Genomic DNA, 18306 nt, shown 5'->3' on the forward strand with positions numbered 1-18306 from the left:
CATAAGTTCCTGAAATTGCACCAATAACATAGTAATACCAGTAACATTCAAATTCTCCTCACCATCATTTGTAAGTATTAGTAAGCTAACTTATTAATGCATAAGGAAAAAACTACCAATATTCACCTGGAAATCATAGCCAACACCCTCTTGTACTGCACAAGTTGGAATGGTTAGGCTCCTTAGTCCTAGATAGAGTAGACATGTGGAAGATGTTTTCATTAGGCGAGATTAAGAACTGAGGGCACAGCCTCAGAATAAAGGGACGATTTAGCATGCAGATGAGGAGGAATTTCTTCAGCCAGAGTGAATCTATGGAATTCATTGCCTCAGAAGGCTGTGGAGGCCAGGTCACTAGGTATATTTAGGACAGAGATAGATGGGTTCTTGATCAGTAAGGAGATCAAAGGTTACAGGAAAAGACGGGAGAATGGGGTTGAGAAACTCATTAGCTGTGATTGAATGGCAGAGCAGATTCAATGGGCTGAATGGTCTAACCCTGTTCCTATATCATATGGTCTTGTAGTTAATGCCATTTGTTATGGGATTGATTTTTCTCCCTTTCTTAGACGCCACCCCCACCTCTCCCGTCCCTGCTTGATGCCCAAAGACTCCTATCCCTAGTCTCGCTCTCTCTTCCATTCATTGAATTGCATTCCCCAGACTCTATTCCTCCGCCATCCCTTGCTTCCACACCCTTTCTCTCCTCCCCTCCCCAACTCTCCTTCCCTCCCTTACTTCCATCTGCTTCCTTCTATCCAGAATCACAAGGGCCTCCTTGCATTTCAAGAAATAATAATCAGGAGTTTGAACTTTTTCAAGAGAAACTATGGCTTCAGTAATATCAGTGAATTTAAAGCTGTATTCATTTTATCAGGGCAAATAGGCCTTCAGCCATTTAAGCTCCCAAGAGCTTATGTCATGTACATCTCCAATTCCACCTCCCACAAGTTTGACCTAGGTCATGTTTTCATGAGCTATTGGGGGAGAAGGAAGGCAATTGTACAAGCCAGAGATACATGAGTTAGTCTAGTACTGTACTGTATTTGAAGTGTTTAAACAGTATTAATGGAAATAGAATTTTGATTCCTGTTGGTGAAACACAAAAACACTGTAAGGAAGAAAGCACCTATAAGAAATGGCTTTGAAGGGTAGAAATGCAGTTCCCAGCATGTTTGGGCATTCACATGGCATAAAACTATTCCTAAATTAGCAATCATACTCACAGAGGCCACAGGATGTCTAACATCAGAATGGACAATGGCCACATCTGCAACTTCCTAAGATGCATTCATTAAACTTTGCTTTGCACTGTAATACTTGAACTACTGGAGGCATTTCAAACATCGAAAGATGCACTGTCCTCAGTCAGGGTGCTGTGTGCCTTGCTGTGGAGTGGGTTACAGCTATTCCAGGTTCACAGCTCATGGAAAGCTCCAGTCAGGAGAGCTGGTGATGGGGCCTACATTGAACCTCAATATTGACAGTATCCACAACTGACCAAGAATTAAGTACTACATTCCGAGTTTCTCAGTGGTTTTCTGTGGTCCTAGATTTTTTGGCACCTACTGCATGATCCTGATGCAGTCATTGGTCATTTTTCTTATCCTAATCCCCCCAGTGGACTGATAAGGAGCTCGGCATCCCTCCAATTGATGAAAATAACTTGAAAGTGCTTTCCTGAAATGTGTTTCTGGGGAAGTTCATTGGACACCTTATTGTAAAATAAATTGGAATAAATGTATATTACCTGGAAAAAAGTACAGTGGATAGTACATAGGATTTATGCCATTTGGCCTAACCAATTCATGCAGGTAATTAAGCCTCACTTCAGTCACCTCCTGTCTTTCCTCAGCTAAATTTGTCAGCTTAACCTCTTATTTCTTGCTCCCACACATGCTTACCTGGTGTTCCCCCTAAATGCATCTATATGTTTTGCTTTAATCACACCTGATAAAAGAAGTTTCATCTGAATGTGAGAATGGATGTTATTTTTAAAAATATTTTTGGGAAACATTGTGTTATTCTGTAAAGAAGGCTGTGTATGTGTAGATTTGTCTGGAAAAGTTTAAAGGATGAAAGGAGTGAAAGTGCTAAATTAATACATTTGTAATTAAGATACGGTCAAGTGGTTTTATACGTAAATAAGGCTAGAAGTTTGCACTAGGAGATAGTGAGGGACTTAGCTTTTTCAGCTTTCACATTTCAAAGGGGAGCAAAGGGCATTTACAGCTTGCAAAGATTATTAAATTTTATTTGATCCTGTAAGTGCAGACAACAGGAAAGGCATGAACATTTTTTATGTTTTGGAAAAGTTAAGTTGAAGAAACAATGGGATCAAAGATGATAGGAAAAAGGATACGTAAGGAGATATGTTGAGCTGATTTGGTGTTGACTGTATGGGAGAGACCTCCTAGAAACAGCTCTGGGCTGGGAGGTCAAGTTTGAACTACCCATCCATTCAAGCCAGAATAGTCTTGGGCTGCAAAGCGTATTCTTGTTCTGATGTTTCTTGTATTTCCACAGCATAATGTAAGTGAGTTTGAGAGTCTGTGTGATATACCTTTATTAAAGCAATAGCAGTTTTGCCTTGGTTCTTATGACAGGATTTTTACAGTTAAACATTTATAAGGGAGTGTCACCTGGAACATGTTAACATGTTGGTCTGACCAAGTAGGGAATCTTTTGGGGGAGTGTTTTGTAAGACTATTTTTAACTGTGTAACTGTGATCTTGTGTATTTAAGTTTCTTTCTTCTTGTTAATAAACCTTTCACTTTTAAGTTTTAAAATCCCAAAAGTGTTACTGAATGTCTTGCTGCTAAGGTTAGTATGCTTTCTTCATGTTTTCAGAATAAACAAGGAAGGGTTTCCCTCTGGAATTTTGTTTGCTCAACAGTTAACATCTGCTGTGGTCATAACATGAACTTCCTTTTACATTTTTGGTGGCTGTCTTATGCTGACTGCCTCTAGTTTTGCTTTTCTCCACAAGTGGAAATATTCTCTCTGTATCAAGTCAATCAAAACCTTTCATAATTCTATGACCTCTATTAGGGTCATCACTCAGCTCTCCCTTTCCAAGAGAAAAGCTTGTTCCCATGAGAGATATACGCCCATATTTTCAGTATCATCACTGTAAAACATTTTTGCTCCCTCCCTAGTGTCTCTTTATCATTTTATTTTAATAAAATGTTGACCAGTACTGGACACAACACTCCAGGTGTGGTCTGATCAAGGTTCAATATGAGTTTAGCATAACTTTATTTTTCAATTCTATCTTTCCTGAAATAAATCCTAGTGGTTTTATGGGCTTTTGTTAATAACGTTACTAACCTGTGTCACCACGTTTAGTGAGCTGTGTATTTGTCCTCTGTTCCCTTTGTTTTGCTACCCCATTTAGATTCTTATTTTCTAAATAATATGACCGTCTTACTTTTTATACCAAAAATGTAATACCTAATATTTCTCTATGTTGAAATTCACTTGTCAATTATGTATCCATTCTGTAAGTTTGTAATTTGTAATTTTTTTTACAGTTCTCAGTATTGACTATTCCCCACAACCATGGCTCTCCTACTCTCTAACTGGTGTCAGATGCAAACTTAGATATTGTACTTTTGATTCCAAAGTCTCAATTATGAACATTCTGGAAGCTATCCTTTACTCTCTGCTTTCTGATAAGAGCAGCCTGACTGCATTGTAGGGTCAATGCAGCATAGAGAACACCGTCAACCATTTCTGAAGCTGATTCCCTCACTGATAAAGAATCTGTAGGAAAACTAATCATTCAGATTGCTTCACTGTTTAAGTACGTTGAACACCATTTTAATGCAATACTTGTTTCTGATTACAATTAAAGCCTACAGTTAAAGAATTGTATGTCTGTAATATTACAACTTAATTTTTCACCCAATTTCTCTGTAATAGTGCTAGAACATTGGTTTCCAGTTCTTGATTAAAGTGTAAAGGAGAATGTGTAAAGAAAAACTCATCCTGGCCACTCATCTTCACAGATAATTATGGGTTCTCTTGCACCACAATTTCTCATGAGGAACAAAAAATTCATCAAGCTGGATCAGCATGAATTGTATAGCTGCACTAAGTTTATGATTTAAATTAGCATTCATGAGAAGCATGAATTTTTCGATAGCGATCAGTAGAAAACACACTCAAATGTTTTAAGTCAAAAAGAATTAAAAAACATTCCGTTAAAGGATGCAACATTTTAATAAATTTCCATTGAAAACAACACAAATAAAGTGAACATGCATGGACTACTACTTCAAAACACTTTTTACAATACAAAATATAAAAATACTTTCTTAGAAATCCTCCATTTGCATGATATATACAGTAGATATAATTAACTTAGTGAATTTCCAATTTTAATTACAACACACTTGCATTTAAAAACACGACAGGATAAGCAGTTCTGTAACTTTGTTTGGTATAACATATTGATTGTTAAGCTTGATATAACTTTCTGTGGCAGTGGAAGGAAAAATACAGTACACAATATAAGAACACAAACAATATCTTAAGTTGTAAACATGCTCACAGCTATGTAGATGAAATTCTAGTAAAATGTACACTACTCATTCGGTGACTATAACTGGAGAATGTATATTAGATGATATTATATTACAAAAAAAAAATTTAACCAAAAAAGCAAGCAAAGAACCCTTCATTTAACTCAGGAATATTGTAAGAATTTTTAAATACTGATTAAGTTATATTGCCTTTGCCAATGTTAATTTCTTAATAATTAATTTGAGTGCAACTTTTTGTAATTTACATTCTTACTGAAAATAAATTGTGCAAAATGTTATGAGATAATGCAGTTCTTGCTTTTTTGTCTCTTCCTGTAATGTGATTGATACCTGCCACTCAGGTTGGATGATATAGGAACAGGTGAGCTATAACCATACATAAATTCATCACTAGTAATGGGGCGAAGTTGAACAGGGCGTGGAATGGGTTGCCCTAGGAAGTATCCTTCTTCCTCAGACTCTGATGAGGAAGAACAGGTAGAACACCAATCATCATGGTCATTAAAATAAGGTCTGAGCAACTTGTCACCTACTTGGTTCTGTAACGTAAGGTCAGAGGCAGTTCGAGGATACCGACCATATGGATCTCTCAATTGACCATTTCCAAATGCATCCCTGCTTCTTCTTCGCATCATTAATTGTTCATAATCTTCACTTGAAAACATCTGAGACCTGTCTCTCATTTGATAGCGTTTGTCTGAAGCTAGATGAAGAGCATTATCAGAACGAGATCTTCTAGATCTCCTTGGTCTGTGGCGATGATGGCGAGAATTATTCTCCCGATTATGCATACGTCTCTGGGTTCGTTCACTCATGGGTGCAATTCTAGCATTCATACTAGTTTGCATTCTGTTACTAATGGCTCCATCTGGACAGTCAAATCCTGGTGGCAGTCTTCCTTGACTAGATAGTTCTCTATACTGCAAAGGGTGCCTGAGTCTATCTAAAGGTGGCTGCAGATCCTGGTATTGCTGGGCAGAGTTCAGGCTTCGAATGGACTCTGTGCTTCTAAATCTGGCAGAAGAGTTAAGTGTACCCATGTTGCTAAGTTTTTCTGATCCATTCATGCCAGAATCTTTGCTCAAGTCAGGCATTGAAAACCTGGACAAATGCTCTTGGCGTTTGGCACCACCTTCCACAGAAGCTCCTGAAAAATATAATTATTTATTGGCAAGATTAAAAAAACAATGAAGAACAGCTGGTCTTAAAATTAAATATAACAAGTCTCAAATGTGTTTGAGAAAAAAAGAAACTCCTCCTGAAAATAAAGACAAAAATCCAAAGAAGACAAATTAATGTTAAGCAAGTTTTAAAATGTGAACGCCCAAAATGGCTTCCTTTGTTGACTTGGTATTCCTTTGCCAGAATTTGCTGAGATCTTTGGGGATGTTCTTGAAGGTAAGGAGGCTGATAAAATGGTGTGGCAAAGTGTCAGGTCGCGTGACCATTCTCCTTCCCGCTTTTTTTTTGTCAGTGTTGAGAAAGTGGCAGATGGGAACTCACATTTTGAAATGTATAATTCCAAAACATATATTTTCAGTAGCAGTAATGATAATTCTAGTTTGTCAGATTGGGGAGGATCAATGGATTTATTTGTTCATGAGATAAGGGCATTGCTGGCTAGGCCAGCACTTATTACTCATCCCTAACTGCCTTGACAGGGTGGTGGAGGGGTGCTTTGTTGAACTGCTACAGTCTAACCCACAATGGTGTTAGGAAGAGAATTCCAGGATTTAGATCTATTGACAGTGAAGGACTGGCGACGATATATTTCTAAGTCAAGACAGTGTGTGACTCAGAGGGGAATTCGAAGGTTGTTGTATTTCTACGCATCTGCTGCCCTAGTCCTTCTGGATGACAGAGCTTGTGGGTTTGTAAGGTGCTGCTGAAGGAACCCTGCTGAGTTGCTGCAGTGCATCTTGTAGATGGTACACAATGTTGTCACTGTGTACAGTGGTGGATGTTTAAGGTGGTGGATGGGATGCCAATCAACTGGACTGCTTTGTCCTGGATGCTATCAAGCTTTTTGAGTGGAGCTGCACTCATCCAGGCAAGTGAACAGTGTTCCATCAGATTCTGATTTGTGTCTTGTAGATAGTGGACAAGCTTTGGGGAGTCAGGAGCTGAGTTAATTGTTGCAGGATGTCCAACCTCTAACCTGCTCTTGTTGTCTTAGTATTCAAATGTCTGGTCCACTTCAGTTATATAGACTGGTTTTTGACTGGGATAGAAATTGCACCATTAAAGGTAAATGGATTAACAAATATCAAACACAATGTGCTTGATTCTCAACTACCTCCAAGAGCAACTAAGGATGGGCAATAAATGCTGGCCAACCAAAAACACCCATTCCCACAAATGGATAAAAAGAAAAGATCTCCAGAGCTAGTTTCCATCACCCTAGTAGGCCTGTAAACATTTTCTTCAGTGTTTATTGTTTCCTTATGGATCTTAGATTTGTCTTAATTTTATATGCCCCTTCCAGGAGATTATAAGGCTGTGGGAGTTAGGAAGTATTTAGTCATGATGCTCTAGTCATCAGGAGAATGTAGCAACTGATCTTTTTCCAGCCATCTTAGCTGAGATAACCAAACTTAGCATGGATCGGAAATCGCACCTAGGATAGCACTGTGGCTTGGATATGAACTAGCCTTTCTACTTTTGCTATCTTTGGTTATCTAACAGGTTTATATTAAATAATAGTTAATGACAAATATACTATACCTGTTGCATTTGAAAGTGCAAGAGATTCTATTGATTCCCTTGGGGTTTGTTCAAGAAAGGTGAGTTGATCGGTAAAACTAAGTGCACTGATTGGATGTCTGGTTCGACATTGATGAGAAATCAATTCTCTTTCCATCTCATATCCTTGTACAGTTGGATTTGATCGAGATTCAGGTATACTATGGCTCGATGCACTGCTAAAGCTTTCTTGAGTTCTGACTGCTGAAGGATAATAATCTTCTTTGTCCTCTTGGATAAAACTATCACTATGATCTTTCAAGGCAGCAGTTGAACTTCTCTTTGTATTGAATTCTTTCCCCCATATATCAGTCTGATTGCTTATGCACTGTGTTGGATTAAATTCATTCCTTACACTGTACTGACTGATTGGTTGAGTAGGTCTTTCTGTATACTTTGCCCTTTCTGTAGAATCATCATCATATTGGTAGACGTCTCTGGTTTTCCAAAGTGTTTCTTTGTTCAAACTGGCTGCTTGACCAGCAAGACTTAGCATATCCATTTGTTGAGAAAGTGGATCAATATCTGTAGAATACCTGTTCATTGCCGCTTGTGAAATAGTTGGTCTTAGGCCTTTATCTTCTACTTTACTGCTGTTCCTACCTATTCTAGCACTGCGTCGGGATTCTCTTGATCGTGCACTTTGAAAGGCAGAGTCTGAAGAGTCAGAGCCATTGGGATCTTCCCCAATGCTGCAGGATCTGGAACAAAATATCTGTCCTTGTTTTGGTAGGAAAGGTCGTCCAAGTAATGACTTCTTGCAACGTGCACAGCAGAAACACAATTCTGTAGCATGCCAGTGTTGACCATCATATGTCATCTGTCCTTGGTCAATACCTTAATAAAATAAAGAAAATCTTCATTGGATCACTACCTAAGGTTTGTACAAAGCTAACATCAATTTTGAATTTTTAACCTGCTTACATTATTTGCTTGATCACATAATTGAATTACATGAATAATGCAATTGTGAGGACATGCACAACTAATAACGTGTCTAGTAAAAAGTTTACAATTGTGAGAAATAAAGAACTGTGAACACAATTCTGATTCTTTGTGATTCACTTTATAAACTATATTACTTTAATATTCCTTTTGTGATAAAATGTAGTTTCTACTATATTAATCAAGTTCCAAAATACACACAATTGAATAATCAGAATTAAAAGGCAAAAGAAATCTTAGCATGCAAGATTTGCATAAAGCCATTCTTCAATTCTGTTTCATATAGTAATTTCTACCTATCACTGTTCTACTTCCCTGGAAGCTTTGACGTCTTCATAGAATATGGTTCTACATGCATAACTGCCTTTCTGCACTCTGTCACCATTATTTATGTGTAAGACTTGACAGTCAGCATATGTTATGACTATTTTTCTCACAGTAAAGTCTGGTCCAGTCCCCACCCAGAAGCCACGTTCACATTTCACAATTCTTGAAAGAATCATTAGATAATATTCAAGAGAGGCAGCCCTGGATGAGTTTTCTCTTCCCTAACCTAAGGGCAATGTTGTCAATTATATCACCCTCGCTGTAACCCAGCACAAGCCAGAGATTGAGTCTGAGACATTCTTGGCCGATGTGGCTCTTTTACTGACTATTCAATTTCTAGGAAATCTAAATTGCCTGTATAGATTTTTCAGAGAGTAAATCTGTATAGGTTTGTACAAAAATCGTATCGAATTGGTAGGCATCTGGACAGATTTACAGATTTCATATTGCATTAGTCGATTATCTTTTCAATAAGTCTACTGGAACTATGAAAAGCATATGACCAATACAGATTTATGCAATATTCTTAATGCACTCCCAATATTATGAACATTTTGATTTGTAGTAAAATTATGTGATATGGTAAACCATTGAATGCAACATTACTGAATCCAAAGAAATGGCTCAACCTTCCATTTCTATAGCTTTTTTGTATTATGAGCAGCGCGGTGGCACAGTGGTTAGCACTGTTGCCTCACATGGCCAGGGACATGGGTTCAATTCCCAGCATGGGTCACTGTCTGCGTGGAGTTTGCACATTCTCCTTGCGTTGTGTGAGTTTCCTCTGGGTGCTCTGGTTTCCTCCACAGTCCAAAGATGTGTGGGTTAGGAGGATTGGCCATGCTAAATTGCCCCTTAGTGTCAGGGGAACTAACAGGGTAAATATGTGGGGTTATAGGGGTAAGGCATGGATGGGAGTGTGGTCGGTGCAGACCTGGTGGGCCGAATGGCCTCCTTCTTCACTGTAGATCTTCACTATGATTCTAAATTTAAAGAGTCCTTCGTTATAATTTTGCATGTAGACGATGCACCAACCAGGTTTAATTACTTCCATCATAATAAAAGTGACTACAATGTTCATTGCTTGGAAAGGCTGTACAGAAATGCAGACTCTTTTTTTGTTTCAGCCAACAGAATAGTCATCTAGTAGTCTTAATGGGTTTTCTAGTCTATTATTACGTGTTGCTGGACATCAGGAGGAGCAGGGGAGGGGTGGGGGGTGTTCAAGGGGTGGGGGAGGGTAGACATGAGGTGGTCAGACATTAGTGGGGTACAGTTGTGTAAGATGGGGCAGGTTCTGGTCAGGTCATGTCGGACATTGGAGGAAGGGGTTGGACATTGGTGTTGGGGGATGGGGACAATCCCATTGGGAGTCGGGGAGTTCCACTGAGGGAGGATGGTGCCCCTTCAGGGGTTGGGGTGTGGCAGAGCCCCTTGGGATGGGGCTGGTCTGTCCTTACAACAGTTACCCAGGATTAGAGGAAGTTTTAATTCTTCTAACTTTTTCTGGGTACCTATTCATGTAACATAGCCGGAACCATCCAAAGTTTGCAATTTAGATCACATTTTCAGATAAGTCCCAGGATAGGGCAATTGCCCAGAGAAAATGAGTTTTGGGCAATTGCCATGCAAACCCTTGCCTGGGAAGTTCCAAGTATCTTTGGGGTACACCCCAAAACTGATGCTGGACAGCTCAGAAGATACAAGTGGCATAATACTTTAATAATTATTAAATCATACAAAAACAATATAATAAGACACAATTAAATAAATTTTAAATATCTAGTTTAAAAATGAATATTTTCCCAGAATCTGAAAACTTTCAGATCCAATGTGATGATAGTAGCTCTATATTAGAGCTATTTACTCTCATCCCATTTGCCTTTTGTCTTTGCCCCGTTAATGCAATTTTTTTTTTGATTTGCTTTCCCAGGGGACTTTCACAGGAACTTCATTGCAATGTTAATGTAAGTCTATTTATGACACTAATAATTAAACTTTGAAAACTTCCATCTGCAGAAAAGCAAAACTACTGGCATTTTTTAAAATTCAAATTTGTGTTTTGTACTTAGGATAAAATGTCAACTTTTTTTTCAAATATTATGATTAATAATATATTTTTATTTTGTAATGATGAGATCCTGTTTGGTGTGTGCAACCAATTCGTCCTTGACGTGCAAAACCTATCATGTTAAGTCAGCGCAATTAATGTGAAGAAATTCATCCAAAGTATTTGTGAAAAACATTGCTATATTGTTAATAATTGGGAGGTGTTGTTTCTGAAAGATGGAGAGATAAAAGCTATATAAAAAGCAGAGTTCGAGGGTTCCAGTGATATTATTACAACTCAGTCACAGCAAGCCTGACCCTGCGGCAATACGTCAGCAAGCAACATTAAGTGCAGGCCCCAAGGTGGGCCAGCACGTGCTGGCTCAGGGAAACAAAAGGACACCACAACAGCCAGTCCTATGGAGACAGGTGAGAAACCTAAAGTCAAAGCTGCCAGACCCAAGAACTCTGAGAGACAGAAATCCCTTTCATTGACTCTCGTATGGAATGTTGGGGCAATTTTCTTGGAGCCAAAAGAGAAAAAGCAGCTGTTGAAAAACTATGGTTGAAATTTTATGTGCGAATAACTGTGGCAGTGGCAGTAGGGGGTGCAAATGGCATAATCAGTCGCATTGGACAAGAACTCGCCACATTCAAGCAGGCCTGCATGAAGACTTCATTATGAGCAATACTGTGACTCAATCTCCTATGATGAGTATGTTAAACAGGAATATGAAAGCACTGATTATGAGTATGATTGATTCATACCCTCAATTTTGATTTGATTTATTGTCACATGTATTAACATACAGTGAAAAGTATTGTTTCTTCCATGCTATACAGATAAAACATACCATTCATAGAGAAGGAAACAAGGGAATGCAGAATATAGTATTACAGTCATAGCTGGAGTGTAGAGAAAGGTCAGCTTAATGCAATGTAGGTCCATTCAAAAGTCTGATAGCAGCAGGGAAGAAGCTGTTCTTGAGTCAGTTGGTATGTGACCTCAGACTTTCGTATCTTTTTCCTGAAGGAAGAAGGTGGAAGGGAGAATGTCCAGGGTGTGCGGGGTCCTTAGTTATGCAGGCTGTTTTGCTGAGGCAGTGGGAAATGTAGGCAGAATCAATGAATGAGAGGCTGGTTTGCATGACGGATTGGGTTACATTCACGACCTCAAGTGGAGCAGTCCAGATCCAGATTCTGACAGTACTCCTCTGATCAAAAATGGACCATCCATGGAAAAGCAATCAGCTGTTGGTGACGAAACTACAAAACAGCATGAAAAACAGTCAATCGGTTTCACATTGGGATTTGTGTCCACCTCTGAGGAGGGAGATCCACTGAGTGATGAAAGTGTGGAGAATGAGAGTATTTAAAACAAGTCCCCTGGAGGAGATGTACATTTTAGAAACATGCTAGAAGTACCTCAGGTCAGGTCGTTGTAATCTAGTATGCCCAAAGGTGAATGAATCACTTCATTTGGGAAAACCAGAATCACTCAGTCCACAATTTGGACATGGAACTTCAGAGGTGGTGAAGGCCCATTGTAAAGGGGGGCGGGGGGCGGGGGGCGAGGGGTGAGGGGCGGGGGTGGGGGTGGTTGGTCACAGCATTCTTGAAATCTACAAATGATGGCTCGCTTAGTGAAACAGAACTGGATGCTGTTGTTCTACTAGCCAATGCAAGCTTCGAGCTGAACCAGCTCAGGAATAATCTAATAAAGTCTGATCACAGCTTGAGATACACACATGGTGCAAACAGAGTTTAAAGATAACATGTGCGAATGTAAGAATTAGGAGCAGGAGTAAGCCAAATTGGTCCCTTCAGCCTGCTCTGCCATTCATTATCATGACTGATCTGCACAATGGCCCTTTGGAGGTTATCTCAGTAGGACTGTGAAAGAAATGGACAAGGAACATATGATGAGGAACTGCACTCAGTTCAAAGCATGTTACAACATATATTGCAGTATTGCAAGCAGGCATTTTCTCATCAGAAATAGCAAGGTCCCATCCAAGGGGAAAGAACCACAGGCTTTTTTAAGGGACAAACATCTTTTCAACCAGTCAAAGTATCTGCAGAACAGCCATGGACAGGTACAAAGATTCCCCATGAAACAACTGCAGAAACCACCTGCCACCCATCAGCTGGCAGACAAACTCCAGCTGAGCCAGAAAAACTTTCAACCTCAACAGCCTGTACTGAGGCATCTCAAGTAGGTAAAAGAACGCGGTCTTATTTTCATGTTGCAACTGAAATTGAGCATATCAGAGGTCGACAGAGCAGCCACAAAGATGCTGGAAAAAAGAACACTGGGTCAAATCATTTTAAACATTGATTCTGGATATGAATTACAATTAAATGGCTCAGTTGAGCAAATTTTATACCTCTACTTTACAAATTGAACAGTGAAGAAATAAAAGCTGTTTATGAAAAAAAATTTAGACTTTCAATACAAAGATGTGTTTGAAAAGATTATGCTCGAGCATGGAGACTCAGGGCAAGATTTTACCAACTGTTCATACCATGCTCCCACTGCAGTGAAGTCAGAGGACTTGGCTCCTAGTCAAATTTCTGTTCACTGCAGCAGGAATGGTAAAATCCCACTGGCATGAATGGCTGCAACATTTCAGCCTATGTATCAAGTATTTTCACTCAGCGGGAAAAAGGTGGCTATCACATGATTCTAGATCTTTAAATCTGCCTAAACATAGAAAATACTATCATTTTAAAATGGACAATTTAGACATTGCTGTACAAGAGCTTACCAATGGCTGTTTCATGGCCTTAATAGAACAATACCAATTGCAAGATGACAGAGAAAATACCTAAAATTCAGATGGAAAGAGATAAAATGGCAATTTAGAGCCTTACCAAATGGGTTGAGCTACACCACTATTTGCAATTATGAGGAACAAAGATCACCATACTGCACTGGTATAGAAAGATGATACCTTCCTTGTTGGCAAAGCAAAATAGGGAGCAATCTGATGCAGTCAGAGAAACAGCCATGATACTGTCTGCCTTTGGTTCTGTCATGCACCCATATAGATCTATACTTGACCCAGTACACAGTGTTACTTTTTTAAGCTATATCCTGAACTCCACAATGAAAATAAGGCTCACTGAAGAAAAATCAGAGGAAATATGTTGTTGGCCTCACATCAACCATCAATGCAAATAGTTTCCTCTGTGATTGGCAAATTGGTGGCTGCTTTTCTATGGTGTACAATATGGTGCTCGAAAAGGAAACAAAATGGATTTTGAAAGACAACAAAAAGGTATTTTGATAGAAAGTGATTCTTTCCCTTGCAGCATATGATGAGCTAACTTGGTGTCAACTACAGTCAGCACCAGTGATAAAGGATCAACAGTACACATCACAAGCAATGATTTAGGATGGGATGTATCCAATGGTACCCCACACACGTTGGAGAAAGATGGAATGCTGAAGAGAAGGCATGAGCAGAAAAAAGTGACATTAATTACTTGAAACTGAAAGCTACTTTCTTTGCCTTTAAAGCTTTTTGTACACCTAACAGCTATGCAACTAGATAACATAACTACAGTGGGATGCATAAATAATATAGGAGGAACAAAATCACAGGCATGAAACAAACTAGTCAAGATTTTCTGGAAATGGTGTCAACCTAGACATATTTGAGTCACTCCAAAACATTTGTCTAATCTCTTCAATCAAATAGCTGATGAAAAATCAAGAAAATTCAACGACCAGGTGGAATGGAAGTTAGGTGGGATTAATTATCTACAGCTGTAGGAAATCAGACGTTGATCTTGTTGCATTATGTTTAAATGCACTGGTAGAATACTGTGTGTTTTGATTACCAGACTGTAGATGCCATGGCAACAGACGCTTTTTTAATCACTTGCCAAATCCATTTCTTTTATGTATTTCCCCACTTATTCCTCATTAGGGGATGTTTATAGAAAATTGAAAGAAGGAAGTTGATGGTTTTATGATAGCACTGAGATGGCCAACATATCTATTGCACTAGTGCAAGGACCAGTGATACTCCCAACAATTAATTTAATTTCTCAACCTACTTCAAAACTATATCACCCCACTTTATGAGTGTCTTAACCTTATACTCTACAGGTTTTCAAAAAAAAACCTACAAGACAAGGAGTTTTCAGCAGAAACTGCCAACATCATCCTATCTGCCTGGCGGCCATCGACCTGGAAGCAGTACACTATTTGCATCAAGAAATGGATGGATTTTTGCAGTGGACAATAAATTAATCCACTGCAAATATCTGTCGACAATGTTTAGAAATTTTTAACTTCATCAGGCTACAATGCCATGAACACAACAAAGTAAGATTTGTCTTTGTTGTGCTGCCAGATAAGCACACTTTGGGCTCACATCCACTGGTCACTCATTTTATGAGAGGAGTGTACAACCTCAAAGCACCAGTGCCAATACAAAATACTATGCGGAATGTGAAGTCTGTGCTAGGCTACCTCCCACAACTTTCATCTGTTTTTGTCACTATATCATCAAGAATTGTCAATGAAAACATGTACGTTGATTGATTTGGTGTCTGTACAGCATCAATAGACCATGCATCTCCTAGACACTAACAACGTGCAAACTATCCTCTGTCTTTTACATTTCAAGTGAATATTCTTTTGTAACAAAACAAACCAGGGAAAACTGTTGCCAATTTGTGTTGAAGGCATTTCATCATGCTTATGTGTTGATGAACAATTGTCAGAATATTTGCTTCATAACTAACGCCTTCAAAACAGTGAGAAAAACATTTACCAAAGAACCACTACTGACACTATAGCTAAATGGATACATCATATCATTATCAGAGCTGGAATTGACACTTACGCGTTCAAACCTCATTATACAAAAGTTGCAATCAGATCTAAAGGTACATTAGCCACGATCAGTTAAAAAACTTTTCAGACCATTTACAATAAACCAATGAAGGATAATGTCAATACATTTTCAATGGCAATCTTGTTTGTAGGACTAGAACTTCAATCGTGCCCGCTTTAATTAAGGGACAAGCATTTAAGAATAGTGCTGTGTTAGAATTAAAGGTTTGAACAGTTCTTCACGTTTTGAATTAGAAGCAACGTGATTCTCAGGAGAGGTGAAATGCTTAATTTCTCTATGTACTTGGATTTACAATACCTAAACAGATGAAGCACAGTGTTGGGCATTACTGTCTCCATTTTGCTACATGTGCAACAGTCAGTAGATTGCTTTAAAACAGCTACAAACTGTAAATTTGACTAGATTTGTTATTCATAGAGCTGGCATTGCAAGGCCAGAAAATCTCACATTATTTTGAATGAGCAATGTTACAAAATAAAATCAAAAGTTGTAATGGGAACCTACCCATTTGATGTTTAATATTGATTTTATGAAGCAGGTGAAGAAAGAGATAATGTGCTCTTCACTTCCTCCCATGATTTTTGCAAGTTGCATTGAATTACGTCACAGGTATATGTTTTCATGTATATTTTGTTACTGATTCCATGTGCCACCATTCACTGCCATGTACAAAATGGAATTCAATACTTGGTACCGAGAGTTCATAAGCTCTGACCTCACTTTTAAGACCAGCTGTGCATGTGCAAATGGAATCTCAAATAATTTCGCACTCCTCACATTTCATAAAAATCAAAATCAACCATTGAACAGGTAAATTTTTATTTAACCTTTCTATTTTACTGCCTAATGTCCTGCTCTTTGGGGAAAAGACAAGAAACAGTTGTTAAATTGAAAAGTATTTAAACTGACATTGCACACGGGTAAACCTTCTTTTGCCTTTTTACACTTGGCTTAACATGCTAAGGAACATATAACTCTTGGGTGCTTGCCACATTTTTAAATCAACATCTTTGCTGATACATGTACCTGGTGTATAAAGTTCAACATAGAGGGCTAGAAATGTGTTTGCCCAATTTTTTGGGCCTGGTTTGGGTCACAGTTTGTCACTGGCTCTGTGGGAGGTGCAAATTTGATGCTGCTGTGTCATTACCATGACTGTAGCATGAATTAAGTGCTTTCCCTCACTGCTTGCTGCCTCATAGTATTGCCAGCTACTACTATGTTCAGTTGGGGGCAATCAGTATTCTGCTCATAGCACATGATGCATCCAGTCTGCTCTTCTTGAAAGCAGTCTTTCCTTCTTAAAGGGAAGATGCGGTGAATAATGTTGCTATAATTAAAAGCATGGAAATTGCAATACTAGGTTAGTAGAGATCAGAGACTAATAGTTGCAGTACTGGATGCATTATTGGTGGGAGTAGGCAGACAGCGAGATGCCATGGTTGTGTGGGGGACCAGCAGATCCTCCAGGATCCCACTCAGAAAGGATTGGGAGCAGGTGGCCAGGGATGTGAACTCCCAGCCACCAGCACCTGACACCAATGCCAGAAGAAGTGTAATGACCTCACTCAGGTGGCCAGGGATAGGGATGGCATCCTTGTATGATATCAATACCAATGTGCCGAATACCAATCAATCCCTCATTCTACTGAATAAACCACAAGTTCAACATGCCCATCAGCTCCCTCTGGCATTGAAGTCGATCCTAACTTCCTGATATGCTGCCAACTCAGCAGCACAATGGCTAGTACTATTGCCTCACAGCGCCAGGGACTGGGTTCGACTCCCAGCTTGGGTCACTGTCTGTGTGGAGTCTGCACGTTCTCCCAGTGTCTGCATGGGTTTCCTCTCTGTGCTCCCGTTTCCTCCCACAGTCCGAAAAATGTGCTGGTTAGGTGCACTGGCCAAGCTAAATTCTCCTTCAGTGTACCTGAACAAGTGCTGGAGGGTGGTGACCAGGGGATTTTCACAGTAACTTAATTGCAGTGTTAATGTAAGCTTACTTGTGACTAATAAATAAAACTACCAATGGTTCCAGTCTCACACCCAGCATCCACATACCTCCAGCTATTCAGGTATGGCAGGTACATTACCCAATACACTGAAACACAATCTCTTGCATCTCTGTCCTCTTTCAAGCAAGTCAATGTGGTGCAAAATAGAAGGAGCAGAGAAGAATCATTACAGGACAAGGTTGGTTACATCTCCTAAGCCTTGCAGATGGCTCCTGGCATCATGAGACTAGCTGGGACAAGGAATGGGGTTTTGCAGTCTCTCTGTAGCGAGACTGGAAATTACCACCGACGTCAAAGGACATTTCCATTGTCAACTTCTCACCCACTCCGATTCCGTGATGGGCTAGGTGGTAGAGTTCTGGCAAAGGTTTTTGGCATCCAATGTCACCAAGAACATTGAGGATGAAAACATGTCCTTTCTCAAATTCTGACATACTGTGGTCCTGCTACCTGGAATCATGAACAAGCTGCTGCTGGTGTGGCCAGGTGCTTCTTTCTTTCCACTTCACCCCCATTCCCTGACCCCAAAGAACTGTCACTTGCTCAGCTATAGTAGTCACATGAAGGAGAAAGCAGCTGCTTGGCATTGATGAAGAGTCCTCATTACTTATTTTGACAATCACAAGCCATCAGCTTAGATATTGAGGCTAGCATGGAATTGGGATCAGCATGGGGTGAATCAACCAGTCTTGAATGGGGTGCACCAGGCAAGGCGGAAAGAGTGATTTGTATTGCAATTCACTAGAGGCGAGGTCGCAGATGGGTTCTGCTGCCGAAAACTCAGATGAGGACTTTGATGGGACACCATG

The 18306-nt window shown here is 39.5% G+C and overlaps 1 protein-coding gene across 6 annotated transcripts in view; it reads right to left on the minus strand.

Annotated features, from left to right (window-relative positions):
- Positions 1–4222: 4222 nt before the first annotated feature.
- Positions 4223–18306, minus strand: part of prickle2b (prickle homolog 2b) — a 281903-nt gene continuing 267819 nt past the window's right edge. For all 6 annotated transcript variants that reach the window (XM_080183206.1, XM_080183199.1, XM_080183190.1 and 3 more), the window contains 2 exons: positions 7273–8127; positions 4223–5695 (listed from right to left, as the gene is read on the minus strand). In XM_080183206.1, coding sequence (XP_080039332.1) covers positions 4824–5695; positions 7273–8127 — 1727 coding nt within the window. In that variant the 3' untranslated portion in view covers positions 4223–4823. The remainder of the gene's footprint in view (positions 5696–7272; positions 8128–18306) is intronic.

This window comes from Carcharhinus amblyrhynchos, chromosome 3 (genome assembly GCF_965287045.1).
Source record: "Carcharhinus amblyrhynchos chromosome 3, sCarAmb.v2.hapA, whole genome shotgun sequence".
Classification (NCBI taxonomy): domain Eukaryota; kingdom Metazoa; phylum Chordata; class Chondrichthyes; order Carcharhiniformes; family Carcharhinidae; genus Carcharhinus; species Carcharhinus amblyrhynchos.